The sequence below is a fragment of the Excalfactoria chinensis genome, chromosome 14 (genome assembly GCF_039878825.1).
Source record: "Excalfactoria chinensis isolate bCotChi1 chromosome 14, bCotChi1.hap2, whole genome shotgun sequence".
In the NCBI taxonomy this organism is placed as follows: Eukaryota; Metazoa; Chordata; class Aves; order Galliformes; family Phasianidae; genus Excalfactoria; species Excalfactoria chinensis.
Genome location: NC_092838.1, coordinates 4,747,598 through 4,767,033, shown reverse-complemented (window position 1 = coordinate 4,767,033; position 19,436 = coordinate 4,747,598). Strand labels below are relative to the sequence as shown.

General features: G+C 39.8%; 1 protein-coding gene across 1 annotated transcript in view; it reads right to left on the bottom strand.

Moving 5' to 3' along the window:
- BMERB1 (bMERB domain containing 1) overlaps positions 1-19,436 on the bottom strand; it is a 35,392-nt gene that overhangs the window by 3,204 nt on the left and 12,752 nt on the right. The window contains exons 2-5 of the mRNA XM_072349045.1: positions 15,194-15,317; positions 3,960-4,033; positions 2,467-2,581; positions 1,080-1,162 (exon numbers count right to left, since the gene is read on the bottom strand). Coding sequence (XP_072205146.1) covers positions 1,080-1,162; positions 2,467-2,581; positions 3,960-4,033; positions 15,194-15,317 — 396 coding nt within the window. The remainder of the gene's footprint in view (positions 1-1,079; positions 1,163-2,466; positions 2,582-3,959; positions 4,034-15,193; positions 15,318-19,436) is intronic.

The window sequence follows — 19,436 nt, the reverse complement described above, 5'->3', positions numbered from 1 at the left end:
CTTGCATCTTGTTCATTCCAGGTACTTTTATTCACAGATGCATGGCCAGATAAAAGGTCCTCCCACAGAAAATCACTTACTGTACTGAACATCTCTTAGTACAGAGCTGAAGAGTAACAATTTTAGTAAAGGTTATTCTCTCAGACTTGGATGCCCTAACTAGGAGAACAAGAAAAAGGCAGGCTTCCATTTTCTGGAGGGTGAAAAGAACTGCAACCCTAACGCTGTATTTAAGAAACACAGAATAAACTGACAAGGAAGATAAGTCATGCTGAAAGGATATAAATAATTAGCAATGCATCTTAAAAATGTGTCTGCAAGCCTTGTACTTCAGTTATTGCGTGTTGCACTGAATGTTCCATAGCAAGGTGTTCATCTATGCAAAGTGGTGGTGTTTAGGTACCATCTCTTCTGCCTGGGACTTAATTTACCATCTATGAACACCTCTCTCACTTAACCATTTCCTCCTCTGACAGGTGAAAATCAATCTAGTAGTTCCTTTTAAAGTTTCTGCTGTGACAATTTTATGTGAAAATTGGAGCTAAAATCTTTCCAGGGATCAGGAAACGTGTGTGTTTGTAGCACTGCCTGTGATCAGTTTGGTTGAGTTGACTGAAGTTTATTCTTGGTGGTAAGATGCAGGAGCCTTGGGGTGGCTGTGGAAGTTAGAAAGAGGTTTGCAGTTACACATCTTGCCAGCTGTAAACTAGACAGTCTTGGCTTCACATATCCTAGCATGTATCTTATGAGGGTTTTCCAGACATTTTTTGTGAAACCAGAAGGGAAAACGATTAGAGGAAAAAAAACAACAAAAACCACCAACAGCCAGTTGCTTACAAAAGCAGGTTGTGGTGATGTGCATATACCAATATAATTTGTGTACTTGAAATGTAAGAAGCATTTTTAAGTGGTTGTATGTGATGTGGATTCAGTTTTAAGGGGTAATTGGGCACCCAAATTCTAAGCGTCTGTAGTCTAAATTTGGCAGTGCTTGGTCCAACATAGCTGTTGATAACATCCTTATATCCAGTTGTCCTTGGGATTATTCCTATTGTTTTTCTTAATGTTTAGGAACTCACTGGTAAGAGACTGTGTTGCTTTGTCTAAGGGTTTTAACTTGGTTCGTAGGAATTCAGCCATCTCCTTGTCTTCTTCTTTCTCTCTGAAAAAAAAATGAAGCATATTACAGACAACATTTTCATTGCAAATAGGACAGTGAAAGCCATAACAGGATACAAACACATGCTATAACAACGCTTAATTTAAATGTCAACTAAAACAAAATATGACTTACGCTGTTCCGCTGCTACAGTTCTCACCAAAACAAAGTACATTTGTTTCCACAAAGACAACATTAGGCTGAAATTGGGCACAAGATTGTGTTGCTGTCCTTAACAGCCTCTAATAATGATGTTTTTGTGTTAGTTTCTCTGCTAGCTTTCTTCAAACACTAACAACGGGAGCACTGTTGGAGTATTTCAGAGTAAAAGCAGACTTTATTGTCCCAAGTTTTAAAGCAGAGCATCAGGTATTACTGTAGAAGTGAATCGATGCTACTGTAGCCACATCTGCACTGTAGCCACATGGCACTATGCTTTCAGTAGCCTACAATTAGGTTTCTATAGTGTCTGCCAGCATTTGTGATTTGCACACACAGCCAGCTCTGGATTACCTTATCAGCTCAGGCTTTTTGTCAGGCTGCTGCCTTTGGCCTGCTCTCTTTGATCAGCTGCAGGACTGGCAAAGCTTTCTTTCCTCTGGTCTTTTGCCTGCTTAGAATTCAAACATGTTGGAATAGATACTGTCATTCACACTAAATGGGCTGATGGAGCCTTGAATTGTTACTGTTGAATTCAAGGGGGGGAAGTAGGGGGGAATAAACAGCAAAATCCTGACTATTTATGTAACATTGGAACTCAGTACAGCAGCTCAAAATCAGCTGTGTAGGAAGACCACGACTCTGGCCACAGACTCCAAAATCATTCTTTAGGTCAGGTAGACCTATAGTAGCAATTGCATTTTATTATTTTTTTTTTAATTTTTTTAAAGCTACAACAGGGAAGAAATAGTGAGAACAAATTTTGTATTAAAAATAATGATACTAATAATGAAGATGGCTGCTCCTGTGCCCCTTCCAGAATTCTATTTCACACCTACTGCCAGTGACAGGATCCTATGGCAGTGACAGTCCTTCCATTTGTAATGGTAAGTGCCCAGTCACATTCTGATGAGGACATGACTGAACTCCTGTCATTGTGGGATGTCAAGCAGGACGTTTCTGGCATGGGGAGCAGAAGTGCCGTAATCTAGTTTTTTGTCTTTTCCTTTTTCCACAGATCAAGGCGGAAGCCTTTAATTTGGTAACTGGATTTAAAAGACCAATTCCCTGTAGCTAATATAGATGTTCTCACTCACTCCAGTGCAGAATTAGGCTTGACCATGAATTTGGTTGCTTTTAGTTCTTACCGTAATCTTTCCACCTCTGCATCATCTACAAGAAAATCTCTTTTTTGCACCAGTCTATGAATCTTCTGAATCAGTTCATCTTCTTGTTGTTTTTCCATCTTCGTTTTTTCTTTTTCTGGTCAAAAACAGAGTGGGGAGGAAGAAGACTGTTACTGCAGATTCTAGGGAGCTGGGCAGGGGAACCACAGCTGTATAAGAAAGCTTTGGTGATGGAAGTCCGTGGCTTTGCGGAACCATCAGGTTCTGTCTGCTGTCTCTTTTCTTTCTTCTACTTACCACCTCTTGTATCTGCTCAGTTAGTGGGCTATGTTCTATGTGAAAGGCTTGTCGAGGCTATTACTTTTAATGTTGAATTACTCTATAAGGCACTGCTTTGATATTGTGCAACTTTATTTTTTTTAAAAAAAGTGTTTTGGCTTTAATACAGAGAACCAAGAACAGAGAAGCCCCACCAGCTCCAATAATAGGAGAAAACACAGTCCATTCCTCGTTAAAATATACCAGCTTCTCTTGATCTCAGGGAAAATGAGATCACGGGCTGTGAGATGTGCTCTCCCATCCCCTCCTCTCTTTAGAAAACCAACTGCTAAGTGCCTGAACTGCATGTGTGCTGTATTGTGGCCTAGCACCGTGAACAAAAGCCTGATCTCATATTGATGGCAATCAGCTACCTCACGTCCACTGAAACCAAAGAGCAGAGCCCTGCATAAATCTGGGCATCGAAAGGAAAATTCTAATTCAGGAGCTACGAATGAACCCATTTCTGGAAAGTAGTTTCTCTATGTTAGATACATGCTATGTGAGCACTCCGCTTGGTGGGAATACCAGCATGGCCTCTGTTAAGGTGAAAGTATTGCCAAAAGGTGGTGCTGCTGGCAATGCTCAGATCTAAGTTCTGAACTTTTTGCTGATATCTTCGAAGTGCTGAGGAGAAACTGCTGCTGTCTGTTGATCTCTGCTTAACGTTTTGTGGCTGGAAAGTAGTTCTGAAAAGGTTATTGGGGGGAAAAAGCCCAAACAAAGAGATCATGGCAAACAAAACCCTCAAACTGATCAACCTTAGGAGTTTGGCAGAAGACAAAAGGGTTAAGAAAACTGCTGGCTAGAAGAGGTGAGGCAAGGAATCTCTCTTTTATCTCATCTCTGTCTTTTTTGCTTGATGATCTCCATGCCTGTTGGTTCCCTGAAGATTCCCAAGGGAGTGTAAGAGCAAGGGAATGTGCACCTTATTTGAGTGATATCTGCAGGTTTGCCATCTAGGGAGCAGTGAAATACGGCATGAAAACAACTTCAAGTGCCAGAAGACTAAAGATGAGAAGAAAAAGAGAAATAAATATAAGGTCCAGAGGAAGGAGGAAATACATGAAGACAGACTATACAAAAGAGCCCTGTGGGGAGGTTTCTGACCATGCTAGGAGAAGAGGTTTGCTCTTCAAACCATCCCCTGCATTGCTCAAGCATTATCCTGATACTGAGCTAGAGACAGACATTACCTGGGATCGCTACCAAACTCTGCAGCTCCTTCTTAAGGTTCATAATGTCTTTGCACAGCTGGATGTCATCCATCCTGCAGAATGAGAAACAGCACAGTTAGAAACACACAAATCCCATCCTGTGTTGACAGAACTAGATGGATCTCATGTGAGTATGTGGTACTGTTCCTTTCCTGGGACGTGTACCAGGTTGAAGGGCTGGGTTTAAACCTTGGGATTCTTATGCAGTTCATTCACCAGCTGTAACAGATAGGGTCTACAGTACAGCTTTTGCTGTTGAGCCTTTGTTACTTGTCTTACTGTGATCTGATCTGTAAAAAGGTTGAACTTGTCACTGCAGATTATTTCAGTTGTATCTGGAATCAAACCTTACAGAGCAGGTGTCTCTATATATTTAATAGCTGTAAAATGGACGTGCCATGCTGCACGTGTTGCAGCAGCAATTTTCACTGGGAAAAGGGCAAGAGGAAGAGCAGCAGTGGTCCTGGGAAGGGGCAGCAGAAGCTGTTGTGGTATTGGACACAGCCAGGATGAGATTTACATTCCACTACTAATTATCTTTGTGACCTTACTAATAACTTAGTCCTGGAAGTTAGCAAGGTTCAGCACTGTCTTTCTAGTTGTGTTTTACTGCTTCAGTCACACTGGCAGCCAAGGCTCATGTACTCATTCTAGGGACTGCATCATAGTATCATAGTATCATTGTATCGTGCGAGTTGGAAGGGACCTTAGAGATCATCGAGTCCAACTCCCGGGATTCGAGCCCTCTGTGTAACAGAGCGGCACTTCTACCCCCTGCTCCACAGGGGGGGGATTCGAACCCGGGCCCCCTGGTGTTGCAAACGGGAATTCTACCGCTGCGCCACCGGAGGCACATGGGCTTTCATTATAAATCACACCAAAAAGAGCCCATTTAATTAACCATATGTTTTTCAACTTAGTTGTCACCAACGCCACCCTTGTCTGCACAGATCTGTGAGTCGTTCTTCCATTATCCTGTGCCTGAAGAGAGGTTTGCCTGTTGTCTGTGCACCCAAAGGAAGCTGAAGTGCTATCAGAGCTTGGGTTGTCGCAACGCTATTCCAAGATAGGAAACCCAAGGTATTAGAGCATGTGTGTAAGAGTGAGCGAGTGCACAAAGGATAATGCAGTCAAATTACAGAATTAAGAGTGGAAAAAGTAGGTGTGTCTGACACAAATAAGATTTAATCACAACCTAAGAACTTTTATTCTCCCTGCTGCCTCTGCACGGAATGCAGGTCTCCATGGGGAGCCATCCCTCAGATGCTTTGCTCATGTTATTAGAACATGCTGATCCTTTTATTTCTTGCTGCTTTGATTAACTCCATTTTGCCAGTTCCTTTTCATTCACTGTGCTATGACAGCTGTTTCTACTATCTTTTTTACTTCTCTCTTCCCCAGACGTCACAGTGAAATCCCTCTCATGAAATTCTTTATTGCTAACCTCCTGATTTAGGGGCTCAGGCACTGTTCTGGACTCTTCCAGAAGTTGTTGAGATATCAATTTAATTGTCCCTCAAGGCACTGCTCTCCTGCTATGCATCTGGCTTACAAGGCTTGATGTTATTGGCGAGATTAACATGTTAACCTCAGGGCTTAGCCCATGGTTCACTGCCAAGTGTGTTCAGCACACCTGGGGACAGAGACCTTAATACAAAGGATTTTTCTTACTTGGACTCCTCATATTCATACTGATCACGAGCACTGTTTTACTCTTGAGATCCATCATGCTAAATGGTACTGAAATTACTTCTATCAATTAACAATCTTATACACTGTCCCCTTGGGAGACTCAGTATTCAAACTGTGCTGGGAAGTGAGCAAGCCACGCAGCTCCTTATTCATTCAATGTTCGTGCAGTTTGGGTGTCATATTAATATAATGAGTGTCAATAAATTTGAAGAAAATGGCCACGGTTAACAGAAAAAGTAAGTTTTTGGCAAGAAACATTCACCACTGAGCTGCTGTATTCAAATACCTGAGGGTCAGACCCTCAACTAGTGAAGAGAACAGCAAGTTTCTACTTCTTTCCTATGAGGTAGGTTGTGAAAGATGCTATTGCTTCACTGCTTCGTTTTGACTCTCTGCCCTTCTCAAGAAACTCCCAAAAGTTAACGCCAATGCATTAAATACCATCAGCAGTATGTTCCAAGTGAGCAGAATCATACTGGTGGGAAACGTACAGGCTTTATACTCTTTCCCCTATTGTAGATGCAATTGCCCCCACTATTTTAGGTTGTATTTTTTTCCTTTTCCACCTGACTGCAGAGCATAAATCTTGCACTCTCCATATTCATTCTTTGCATTTCGTTCTCATGTCTCATAACTCACAGGAGAGAAGTAAAACTGTGGCCAAGCACCTCAGGGCTGCAGCAGCTCAGTGACAACCTAAATTCCAAAAGTCACACTCCGGGTGACATCTCCAGAGTCCCAGTTCCATAGATCAGTGCATTCTGATGGCCAAAGATTCAACTGACCATCTGTACCAATCCCTTAGGCACACACAACAGCTTTCTTCCCATCTGTGTCAAACAGCCTTCGTGTTTCTCATTCACCCCATGGTGCCCATTAGGAAAATAAATTAAAAAAAAAAAGAGAGAGAGAGAGATGGTTAAATTACTAAAGGAGGGATATGGGATACATTCATAGACACCATCTGACTTCATTAAAAGCAGAAACGATAGCTGTTTTTCACTAAAAAACGTTCCTAGCAATTAACACTGTATGTAGGGCAGCAACTGATGTCCTGGGTAAGGGTCACCTCACTGCTCTCAGAGAAAAGGGAAAAGAAAAAGGACTCATGGGGAAAAATGCCTTTGGAAGACTGTTTAATCCAGACTTACTCCTTCTCTTTTCCCTTTTGTGCTCTGGTTCTTGTGCTGGATAGTCAGGGTTTGATGGAGAGCATATCTGTAGTACTGTCAGACCTCTCCAGGAAGTATAAAAAGAGCTTTGGCAATCTTACAGAGAGCAGGAATATGTGTAGCACAGAAAACAAAAACCCTTTGGGTCCCTTAACCTTTTACAGAGAAGCTGGAGAAACATACTGAGATTATTCTATAGCACTTGATGTTCCATGTTGTAAATGCGATCCATCAGATTGCAGGATGGACAGGAGGGAAAGCTGCACGGGCTATTCTCCAGCTTATTTAAGAGCACTGCTATGCTCCCTGTGCACCCAGTGCTCTTCTTGAAGGAGAGCAACACAAGCAGGCTGTTGTTCTGTGCTGAATGTGGTAGAATCCCTATAAACAGAGTAGCCCAGGGTACTGAAATGATACCCTTCAGGTCTGCTTAAGCAATCTCCAAAGACATATGCATCGAATTTGCAAAATCAACACAACTTTTGCTGAACCCCCCGTCCTCTGGATTTTGCAGTCTCTACAAAATCATCTTTGATGTCATAGAAAAAGCATCAGTAAACCAAACAGAGGTTACAAATTGTCTGTTTTTCCCCCTGAGCTAAACTTTAAATGTCTGCCCAGCAATTCTGAACATATGAGTTATGAAGATGATAAAGCTTTTCTCTTATTAAGAGCCCAAGTCCATTCCTAGAGAAACTGAAATAGTATTAAGCTGGGGACGGACCTTCCTGGCATGCAGTATGTAATTCTGCTTTTGTGGTTTTGATGTCCTATTGCAAGAAACCTTCTGTATGCTTGGAGATATATCACAGAAGCTTGTATTATTTTCTTTCTTGGTATTTCAAATTATTTTTTCAAAGCCTAAAAAGCAGATCCTTTGTTTGCCCGTAAAAGAAAAAAGATTAAATAGCTCAAAATGAATAAACAGCACGAGCAAAGTATTTTCTAAACATGTCACAAAGTGACAGGAAAATAAATGGGTCGGAAGAGTCTTCAGTAATCGGGCATGGTGACTCAACCCTGATACGTGTTTCTTTGGTCCAGCTACCAGCAGCAGAATGCTGCAGGCACTGACCTTCCCATAAGATCCACAAGTGAGGTGACAGCATGAGTCACCTCTACCATCCACCATCTAGACGACGGGGTGCAGGGCAAAGAAATAAAGGAGACATCCTGTTCAGCTGTGCCCTGGAGGGTCTCTGAGGCTGTGGAAGATAATGGCAGACAGAGAGGAACTAAAAACTAATGGAAAATGGAAGGAGTATTTTGTTTTGTTTCAATAAAAATTATTCCATAACAGTTCTTCTTTCCAGCTGGGGAAAATCCTGCCGCCATCTGCCACGTGGCAACAGAATATCATGGGATATTGGTGGGAAGGTTTAGTTTCCACTGCTGTCCCACCAACATCCGTCTCTGACATCATGGGCCAACATAATAAAACAGAAGGCATTACTTTTGGAGCGGCCCTCACAGTATGTGTTTGTCACTTTATTATTGAGCTCAGCATCTGGTGTTTCTCAGGCTGAAAGACACGAAGCTGGCAACTCAGATAATAGATTGCTGACCAGCCTGCTTCACATATCAGGTTACAAATCAAAATCCTATGATTACCTATAACTATTAAATTAGGCAAGTCTGTCTTGCCTTGCTAAAAGCACTCCTCAGTGGAAGAGCAGTGAATAAAAGCACTGGACTGCAACGCTGTAAAGTGATGGTGTAATTCAGCTGTCATTTTGTTCAGTTGAAGGTGGCAGGATTTGAAAATCCCAGTCCCTGGAGGTCACATTTTAGGCTTACTTCACAGAAATTCAGAACGCTGTCTAAAGAAGCTGTCTGTATTTCATCCTTACTGACATCCTTAAATTCTCTTGAGCTTGGCCATCTCCTCTGCCAGTTATGAAGTGTTACTGTCAGATTCACTAGTAACAAGAACAGGAGCATTCCCAGAAATGCCCCACTATGGAAGGAAATGTATCTCTACAAATATCGTCTAAGCTAATTTGTCTAAAAACATACAATGGAGCAGATGGATATACATTCAGAAGTGTTAAAGACCCATTACAATATTATACTGAAGATAAATATGTTGCAGGTATGACAGAAGACATAAAAGTAAGAATCCTCTTGGACCTCTGTTGATGTGTTATTGACCTTAGAAGGAACTTATATGTTTCTCCATGACGAATTTACCTTAAGTTTAAAATTCCACCATTGTGTCCTATACTGCCTATAGTTTAACAACCGTTACTATCTCACCTCTTCTTCTACAAGCAATAGGTACATCAGTGTCATAGCAGCAAAAGAGAGATTTCTTGTTCTTTTGCAAAACGGGAACAAAATAAATATTAAAAAGGAAAACAAAAAGTAAGCCTAACTGGAAGAAAACCACAAAGAAATAAACAAACAACAATAAAATACAGAAAGGAAAACAAAGAAAACTATCACCACAAGGGTTAATTAGTACTCTGGCTAACTAGTGAAACTCTGGGGCTACTATTAGGAGTTTATTACCAGGACAATGTCAAGTTACAGCAAACACATCTACATAAAAGGTAATTGTTCCTGACATTACAAGTAAGCCAATATAGTAGTTTAAAATGGTCCAGAAACCAGAATGGATCTGTAGAGAATTTGGATGATGCAGATGTAATGAGCACTCTGGAGAAGAGGGAGTCAGCTAATAGTGTGCACTGAGACCATACAAAGACCAATTTAAACTCATAGTCAATGTGGAGGTAGTTCTGTCTTTTTCAGTGTTAGTTTAGCACTGTAATAACAGAAGAGCCATTAAGCAAACATCAGATGCGTTATATTTGTAACATTTTTACAGATAAAACAAGGTTTATGAGCTAAGCAAAACTATTTTCAATAATTGCCTAAAGTAACCTAACAGGGCTTACTATTTAATATCCTAGATGCCCTGTATTAAAAAATTGCCATTTGGTACTGCCTACATGGCAGAAATAACCACTCCCAAGACAGCTATCACAGGTAGAAGCAACTTGCACAGCTTTAGTCCAAGGTCATGCAGTATAGCTGGCTTTGAGTTCTGCTCTCCATCTGGGAGGCCAGCAGTATCAGGCGCTGGCAGATTTCCCAAGGAGCATGTTTCATGATGACAGTGACTGCTATTTTATATGAACTCAGTGCCTTTTCTATTCACAGCCATAGGCAGTAACTGTGGATGATGAAATCTCACCTACGCTATTAATATTTACAGGGTGAGAATATACTAATATATTTTAAAATACATGAATTCTGCGATACAAATGATTCTGAGCTTCAGTTTTGATCTGTCCCTGTATTAGTGGTCTGAGTGGTTTTGCTGCCTAAACGGAGCTAACACAAGTATTACACGTTTTTACAATCATGTCATTCAGCAGGTAAATTTCCGTGTTCTGCAGTGATATGAATCTGCTTCTAAAGCCACACATGAGCATCCATAGCAGTAACACATTAAATGTGCAATGAGGAGGATGAGCAGCTCTCTTGGCTTCTGGGCCTGTTATCTCACTAGGAAAGAATAAATGAAAGTGGGACATAGGAATTTGAAAGGGAGAGCACACATATTCTAAAGTGGTATGTTTACTCTCCTTAGCAGCAATGACAGATTGGAAATTTACATTTTGACCCAAAATTCATCTTAAAGAGAACATTTTTAGGGAACCAGCTCAGAGAAGTGTGAGATAAAAATGAGAGGGAATGCCAGCTAGCTATAAACTGATGCTCTTACGTACATATTGTCTGCTTATCAGTGCGGGCTGAGTCTGGCACTACACACTGCACTGGGGTGTTGAGTCCCATACATGATCTATGAGCCCAGTACAGGGATACAGACAGTATGCAACACTATCCTAAGGATATCTTCTGAATCTTAAGACAATTTTGATGAAATCTATGCCCAAATTGTCCACTGGTGGGAAATGATGCAACTTCTGAAAGCTGTCAGCAGCAGTCATAGTCATCAGAGATGGTCACGGGGAAAAAACAGTGCTTTGAGGGCTTAGCTGGCAGCCAAGCCCTTTGTGCCATACAGGCCGGGACACAGTAAAGGAAGCACAGGGAGCTTGTAAGGAAGAGAAAAAAACCTGAAAACCACTGCAAAGGGAAGGCAGGTATCAAGGGAAGGGTCTGTGCAATAGTATCAGAGACAGGGCGGCCATTTTGTACTGCGTGAATGAGATCCCACAGACTGGGCGGCCATTTTGTATCACGTGGTTGAGTTCTCACAGACTGGGCGGCCATTTTGTTTTGCGTGGCTGAGGTCCCACAGACTGGGCGGCCATTTAGTTTTGCGTGGCTGAGGTCCCAGAGATTAGGTGGCCATTTTGTCTCACATGGTTGAGGTCCCACAGACTGGGCAGCTATTTTGTCTAACGCGGTTGAGTTCTCACAGACTGCGTGGCCATTTTGTATCACGTGGTTGAGCTGCTACACAGCTCCTTTTCCCCTATACAGTCAAATCGCTTGTTTCACCCACAAGAGGCAGCAGGCAGTTGGCATTGCCCCCTGTGGTTCCACAGTGGAAAGGGCTCCCTCTATAATTGAAGAATAAAGTGTGTTACTTATTAAGGGGATTATTAGTGCTTTTCCCCTTTAACCAGGACCATGAACCTGCTGACAGGTGAGGCCTCTTATCTGGTGACTGATTTTAGTCTCCTGGGAATGACTGCTTCTGACTCTTAAATCTCCTTCAGAAGGTGAAAACTTTCTTCCTGGGGAGAGGAATCTTTCTGTTATTGACTTGGAGCAAAAATGTAAGTAATTTTAACATCCTGTAGAACACAAAGTAAGTTGCTTATTCAGTGAGACTGTTGCAAAGCATTGGAACTAAAAAGAGGGGAATTCATTAACTAAAATAACAAGTTTTGGTATTTTAAATCAGTATGTGATCACAGAAGTGTATGTGAAATTTGTTCAAATATAATGGGTGTTTTCTTTAATTTTGAATACTGAAAATCCAAGTGTTGAGTTACTGATATGTGTGATAGACATAGGCTGAAAGATAAGAGGGTAAACAGAATCTGCTTGGATTTATATCAGAAAGAAACACATACACAGTGTTGTATGGTTTTTGAACACTGCTCACTGCCTTTTAAGCTTGATACCATTAAATGATTTTTTTTTTTTTTTCCTAAACTTAATTCCACTGCCTGATTCCTTTCCTCAGATCTACTAGGTCTTGCTTTGAGTTAATAATGATGATTAAGTATCTGGCTTTGATTTCTTTGCCATCCTTTCTTTCACCCTAAAAGCTGACTCTTTTAAAGCTGTTAGTGATGATGAACCACTCTGTAAAGATTTTATTTAGATACTGAAGCGTACATTTAGGAACAACATGAACAACATATTTTGTTTATCCCTTTTGTTATCCTACAGACTTCACTAGTCATTGGCGTTGCTTTGTTTAGTGCAGGAAAGTTAATGCTAGCCTCCTTGTATAAGCACCTAACTGGGATAAGACCTAAGTGCCTTGACTTTCAGTGTAAGCAAAGTTATTTGTATATCTTGCTAAGGACTTTGTCATAAGAGTTCATGTTTCTTGACGCTGAGAAAACGTGAGAGACATACTATACAGATAATAGCTGAGGAACTGTCTGAAAGAATATTATATTAACAGTGATCTTGCGTATCAGCTGATTCATGTATAGAAGAGTGAGAACATGCAAACTGACTTCTGTCCCTCCAGGCCTTCTTAGACCTGTTTGTTTTGCATTTGTACTGGCTGCTATGCTAACCTGGAGCAGTTCTCTGCTTCATGCCTTTTACTTTATGGCTACTGCAGTTCTTCAGGCAAAATACTGATGTAACGGTTGAAACCTAACAACAATTGTTGCAGAGCTGTTTCAAAAAAATCAGTGATATTGAGTTTTATTATTATTCCATCTCAGTCTGCTTTGTACTTCTTCAAGGAAAGCAATAATTTCAATTAGTAGTTAGAGCAAGTTCTTTCCAGGGATTAAGCATCCATAGCTCTAACAGGGGAAGAGTTTGCACTGATTTTCATCAAAAACAAGTTTGGTTTGGAGTGTTTTGTTTCTTATTCATGAATGCAAGCACTTATAAGATACAGTGACCATGCTGTGAAGAGCTGTGGTGGTTGCTGGTTTAAGTAAAGCTGAGTGCACCATTAGTGCTGATGATACATTCAGAACATAAGCTCTCCAGCTTACTTTTACTTTGTCTTTTTCTTTGAAGTAAGTCTACAATATGCTTTTTTCTAGCTTTAGGAACTGGCTACATGTGAATGCAAAAACTAAGAAATTCAGTGAGACAGTGAGAAGAATGAATCATTATTTTTTGAAAAAGGACATGTAATCTGTGGCTGGATGTGTAACTGATATGGAATTAATTAGTTCATCATTTTGTTTGTGCTTTTGTAAGAACTGAAACCCACCCACCTTAAATCAAGAGGATTTCTATTCCATTGCTCACTAATAGCGTGGGAGAAAAATCAGGAATGCCAACATACCGCACGTTTTCTCCACTAATGTTTGTATGTTTTATTCTTTTGTTATAAAAGAATAAAAGCTAAAGTAAGTGTAAGAACTAAAGTGATCTGTTTCATGTTAGAGCTGATCTTCGGCTCCTTGGTGTGAGCACTGATGCAGCACTACTAGTTGGCAGGGATGCTGTCAAAGTCAAGTCAGCACAATTTCATACAGGTCATTCAGAGTGGAGTCTAGTCTTGTCAGGAGAAATCAGTTCCTAAATATATATAAAATTATAACGAATGGACAGACTTCTAGTGTTGGAACACTAGCAATCCACTGCTTCAGGAAATAAATGAAAGAAATACACCTGGCTGTATACAAAGTCTTTTACAGTGTGTCCATGAGTTAGAGTTTACATAACTTGTCTAGCTAAACAGGTACAAAGCAGTGGACAACTGGGGAGTGCTCTTAGGCAGCTCTAGGCACAGTGTGTTTGGATATATGGACATAACTAACACAGAGCATTGTGCTCAGAATGAATGTCAGTTTTGTTCCCTTTTCAATAATGACACTCCTCTGCATTCAGTTCATTACTCAGATACCTACCAGGCAACACAGAGTGGTGAGTGTGAGCATAGGGGAAATGAAAAGAGACTGGATTCAAGAACAAAGAAAGCAAGGGAAGGGCATGAGAAAGTATGACAAGCGGGCGTCTGCCGTGGCTTTCATTCACTTGGGATTATCTTTGTCCCAATGCTTTATTTGATATAGAAAATGTCACGAGAATTACAGGGTTCGATGATGTGGATTTTTCTAGATTATAGTTATGTACAAGCCAATAAGCAAGTACTTATTTAACGAGTACCAGGAATAGGTGTGACAAATTGTTCTTGTTTATCATGTTTATACCACTACAGCCCAATTAAAGGACAGAATAACTGTTACTAATCTTTACTGCCAAAGATCTCATGTCTGGGTTGGGATCTTCTGTAATAATATTCAAGATAGACGTCTGTGCTGCTTGATACTAAGCTTTCCAACTTCTGACTGGACAAGTAAGTCAAGACACTGAAATTAACCTCCAGCAATAATAGTTAAAGTACCAGTTTTATATTTGTATTTTACAAGAAGAGACAAGTCACTTTTTCTCTGACTACAAGTAGCTTCATTAATGCCAGTGCACCTTGTTTAGCAGATTTTAGACTTACTGAGGTTCCTTGCTTGTCATTTTAGGCATTTGCTTCTAATCTATGCTTCTCACCTCCTAAATTCAGTGATTTAGAAACACAAACCCCACTGACTCCATCAGAACTGAATTGATATTCATTAACATTAATTTTGGCTACTGTGCCTGACCCTGATAGCAGTTTTGAAAATCTCTCATGGAATATTGTTATTTAATTTGATCTATGGAAATGTATTTTGTGTTTATAACTTAATAGCTTTCATTTAACAAATGTCAAATCTTGGCTGCTGTTAGTCTGGAACATGGAGTGCTCTCTTGTGTCACGAACTAAGACCACTAATGAAGTGAGGAATCAAGCCTGAATTAGTTTAGCCGTTAGAAGCTCCAATCCCCTACCTGTTGATATTTCCTTCAGACAAATATCCTTACCACAAAGGATTGAAGTCAGGTATAAAAATATGCTCTGTAGACAAGTACTTTGCTAAGGTTTCCTTTTGTAAGCAATACATCCCTTTTTTATTGTCTGCAAATCATGCCGAATAAAAAAGGCAATTTCCTTTGCTACTACAAAAATCATTTCCCAGTGGCATTTTGCAAGCATTCACCTAGCTGGGATGCTCTTTATCTATCTTCCTTTTAAAATGTCAAGCAGATAAAAGTCTTCTAAGTAGCATTCTTTCCTATTTTGATTAATTTTGCATAGTGTTTCCCAGAGGAATTGATACTTACATAAACCTGAGTTCTGATTCTCTTCTGACTAAGACTTCCCGAAGTCTCTGGATCTTTGCCATCTCTAGCTCTATTTCCTCAGGCATCATTGTTGTTTCAGCCATTGAAATGATGTCAAGTTGATCTGCATGTGAAAGAAGAGGAAAAAAAATGAAGCTGGTCAAACTATCTTAACAGGGCTTTATAGGAATGCAAATTTAACCACAGAGTTATCTGGCTATGGAGTAATTAATGCAACTAGTGGAGACTCTTCTAGCTGAGTACTACATTCACTGGTTTCTTTAGTGTTTTGCTTATTACTTTCAGTGCAACCATTTTGAAGAATCCCTAAGCCAAGTGACCTTTATTTCTAGTCAGAATAACCCTTGAGAATCCTAACCCAGCGTGTTAACTTCAGCTCCAGTTCCTTAGTTGGCATGACTACATACTTTGAAAGAATAGCTTTAGCTACAAAGCTCATTCATAGCAATTACTTGCAAGTAGGAAGAGTCCTGTCTTAACCCAAGTGCAGGCCATGTAAACTGATGAGGGTTTCCCATCTTCAATTCTTGAAACACTTTATGCCATTTCATTATGTCAACATGATGTACGGCCCAGCCCGGGGAATAGCTAAAGATGTGACTAGAAATGATGTAGGGCTTATTCCTGCAAGGAGGTGAGTGTTCCTCCTGAGAGCACTGATTAATTTCAAACAAGACTTGAGAGACTAAGACTACCACATAGAGTGCCTGTGTATTTTGGCAGATGTATTCCTGAAAGGAGGCCTGTTCCAGCCCTATGAAAAAGATTAAAAAAGAAAAAGGAAAGGTCGAAATGATTATGCAGAATACAGGAGCCAAAAAGTATCTGGAATTAAAAAAAAAAAAAAAAAAAAAAAAAAAAAAAGACAAAACTGCTCAACTAATTATGAGCTGAATTCCCAAGTCCCTCATGACAGACTAAGCTAAGAAGAATTTCCAACAGAAACACAGGGTAGAAATAAAACTACAAAATCTCACCTAATGAAATAGTCAGAAAATGCACCTCTGCATCACCTTAGTTTACAAAGCATGGAACGAATCAATGCAATTCTAGAAGATAGAAAAATAAACACTTTGGGCCCAAACTTTACTTTTTTTCTTGAGTGGTTTTTGTTCTGGTGGTTTTTGGGTTTTTTTGTTGGTTTATGTTTGTGTTTTTTCTCTTTTGAGGGGCAAGGAGGGTTTTTGGCATTGTTAAGTTATCCTGTTAGTATTCCCTGCTATTTTTGTGTTCAGTTCAGAATGAAGGAACTAAATTCAAAAATGTAAGAAATCACTAATTTTTTTAAGAGAACAGAATACTGAGGGGGCAAAAGAATGACTATTGCTCTCATACAGCAACATGCATTTGATAGTAGTAGCTCTTAAAAACTCATGTTGCAGAACTGGTTGGTAGGTAAGGCTATTTACTGCTTCTAGAAGATGGTTTTTCTTATCAGAAATCATTGTGTTTGTTGGTGTTTATTTACCTGAGGTTATAGCCTGGATGGTTTAAGAAGTTTTGTTACAGCTCTGCCAGTGACAAAGTAAAGTCACATTTAAAGAGCAAGGCTCCTGAGTGTTCTGAAAATCCACCTACCTAGCAGGTGGTCAGAACTGCAATTCAATACTCAATAGATGTTCTACGTTCTTTTGACTGCTGTTCGATAAAACATTGATCCTTTAAGCATAGTTTTGCCTCTTGTTGCTTTTCAGGGCTGTGGAGTTATTTTAACTGTTTGTAGCAAAATTTGTTTGCTCAAAAGTATATTAAGCAGGAGACAGGAAGCTACTATGAATTAAAGCCAAAAATATTGGTAATTAGAAACTGAGCCACAAGTATATTACACCCATATATGTTTTAAAATTAATTCTCAAGAGCTCAAAAAACAAACAATAACAAGGAGCTCCCTTGTTTCCACTCTACAACTCTAGTTCTGAGTGCCCCAGTACTACCCTTTGGGTCAGATCACAGTGTGATTTCAGTAGTTCAGGAGGGGAATCGTGAGCAAACCTTATGCCATCTGTGCTTAGAGTCAGCACTAGAATTATTGTGACAAGCACAAGTCTAGCCTGACCCCTTGCAGTACACTCACAGATTCTCCTTCACATCCTACTCAACGTGTGTTTGAACCAGGGAGAATGTTCTTGAAAGGTATCCAAAATTATGTAGTGATTTCAAAAAAAACTAAACTATAAGCAAGGTGCCACAGGTTTAAAAGTAGAGGGAAATAAATATAGAAACTGTAAGATCTCAACCTGTCTGCAAACTTAGGGATGCAACTAGAACAACACAGAGACATAAATAGTTTATCTCCACAGCAGTACATGTCCCATGAGCATACTGTAAATAAATTCTCATAGAGATTTCAGACTGGAAGGAAAAATAAGAATTGAATGAAAGCAACTTTGAGGCAAAAAAACGTCAAACAAGCAGGACAGTTGAAACAGGAAGAAATGTGGAGGTGAGGATGCAGAGCATGGTGGTACTGTGGTGCTGGAAGAGATTTTTATGAGCCAGTTCTAGAGGGATACACATGGTCTTCCAAGAAGGAACTGGAGGATATAGTCCATGCTTTATGCATCTATATTTTTATCTATACACTGTTAAGGAACCATATGATTTTTGCATCAGATTTTCAGCTTTCCTAAAGCTCCCTTCCTAAAAGTTAAGAGCAAATGAGCTCCTTTGACAGCTGCCCATTTACCTTACGCTCTTACAGGTAGTCCATAGGTCTCATAAACTCAACAGAACTGCAGTAATACAAGCACTTTGGCTCTCACTGAAGACTATGCATTTTTAAGACAGGCTTTGAAGGGAAGATGCACAATTAGAATGCAGTACTTCTTGGAGTTTTTGAAACAGTAGAGCATAAGTGCAGGGATACTATGGAAATATAAGCCACTAAAGAGGCCACAGGTCAGGATTCCCACTATATACCTTAATTGTTTTGATTCTCAATAATCACCAACCTGTTTGTGCCTGAATTTTTCCTCTAGTATTGAAGATAACTGGTCTATCCTGAAGGGTGATTATTGTTCATAAAATGTTTTGTGCTCCTGCAGTGAAACCTCTTAGAAATGAATAAGTTAGCATTATTAGGCTTCAAATAAGGCTCTAGCTCTGCCCTGGTGATGAATGACACCTTTAGTGCTCTGAGGCACGGTTCTGTACAGCTTCATGCACAAGTCTCATACCTTTTCATAACAGAAAGGAGAAATGTTTCATTTTATTTGAAACAGACATGTCTCGGTCAACTATTTTTTTTAAGCATATATTGTTAATATAGAAATTAAAGCTCAGTCTGATAGTGAGCCAGAATTCATAAAGCAAAAGAGAAAGCAACACAGATTAGTCACAGCTAGTGACAGGATTGAATTACTCCATGCTGTACAATCCCCAGTACAATTTCCAGTGACAAAGAAACAAGTAAAATATTACTACTCTATGCACAAAGAGATATTAACATGCAAATAATTACTATATAGAAATAAGATTATCATGCTATTACATATAATGAGATTGAGTGGAGAGGTAAAACACAAGCATATTTGCTTCAATTTCAGTGTAGACTGGCATAGTTAAAATGGTTATTAACTTAATGATCACACTGTACCCTCAGTGTGCCAACAACAAATGGAACATTAGCCACCTGTGATGAAAAGCAACAAAAAAGTGAAATACCTATTAAGTTGGTAAGTACAAAGGAAACTTTAAGGGAAGCTTGGAGCAGCAGAAGGAGAAATGGGAGAGTGCCCTGTACCAAGTAATAGTTTTAGAACAATTGGTAAGAAATGCTGTGCAGAAATGTAATTATCAGCAAGAATCCTGCTGCTGTCACTTGATGCAAGCATACTGTAGTCCACTGAGAAGCTCATTGTACTCTACAGCCATTAGCTTGTTTAATTCTATTAATTCTAATTTAGGGGCTTTATTGTCATCATCTCTTTTGTTGTTGTTTTCTTTTAAATAACAAAACAAAAAACCACCAGATGCATAGAGAAAGTTTAATAATGCAAATAACACCAAACCTGTGCCTCTGTAACCCTGCACTATGTTGTTGTTATTCTGGTTGTATTCAGCAGCAATTAGACCTCTACTCTGTGAACACCTATAGCAGCACACAGACAATCTGCAGCCCAGAGGCAGTGGGAGTGATGAGTTGCTTGTGGATACACAGCAAGTCTGTAGCAGAGCTAATTCAAGGTCTGATGGATCACCATGTCTCTTGAGGATGTTGTTC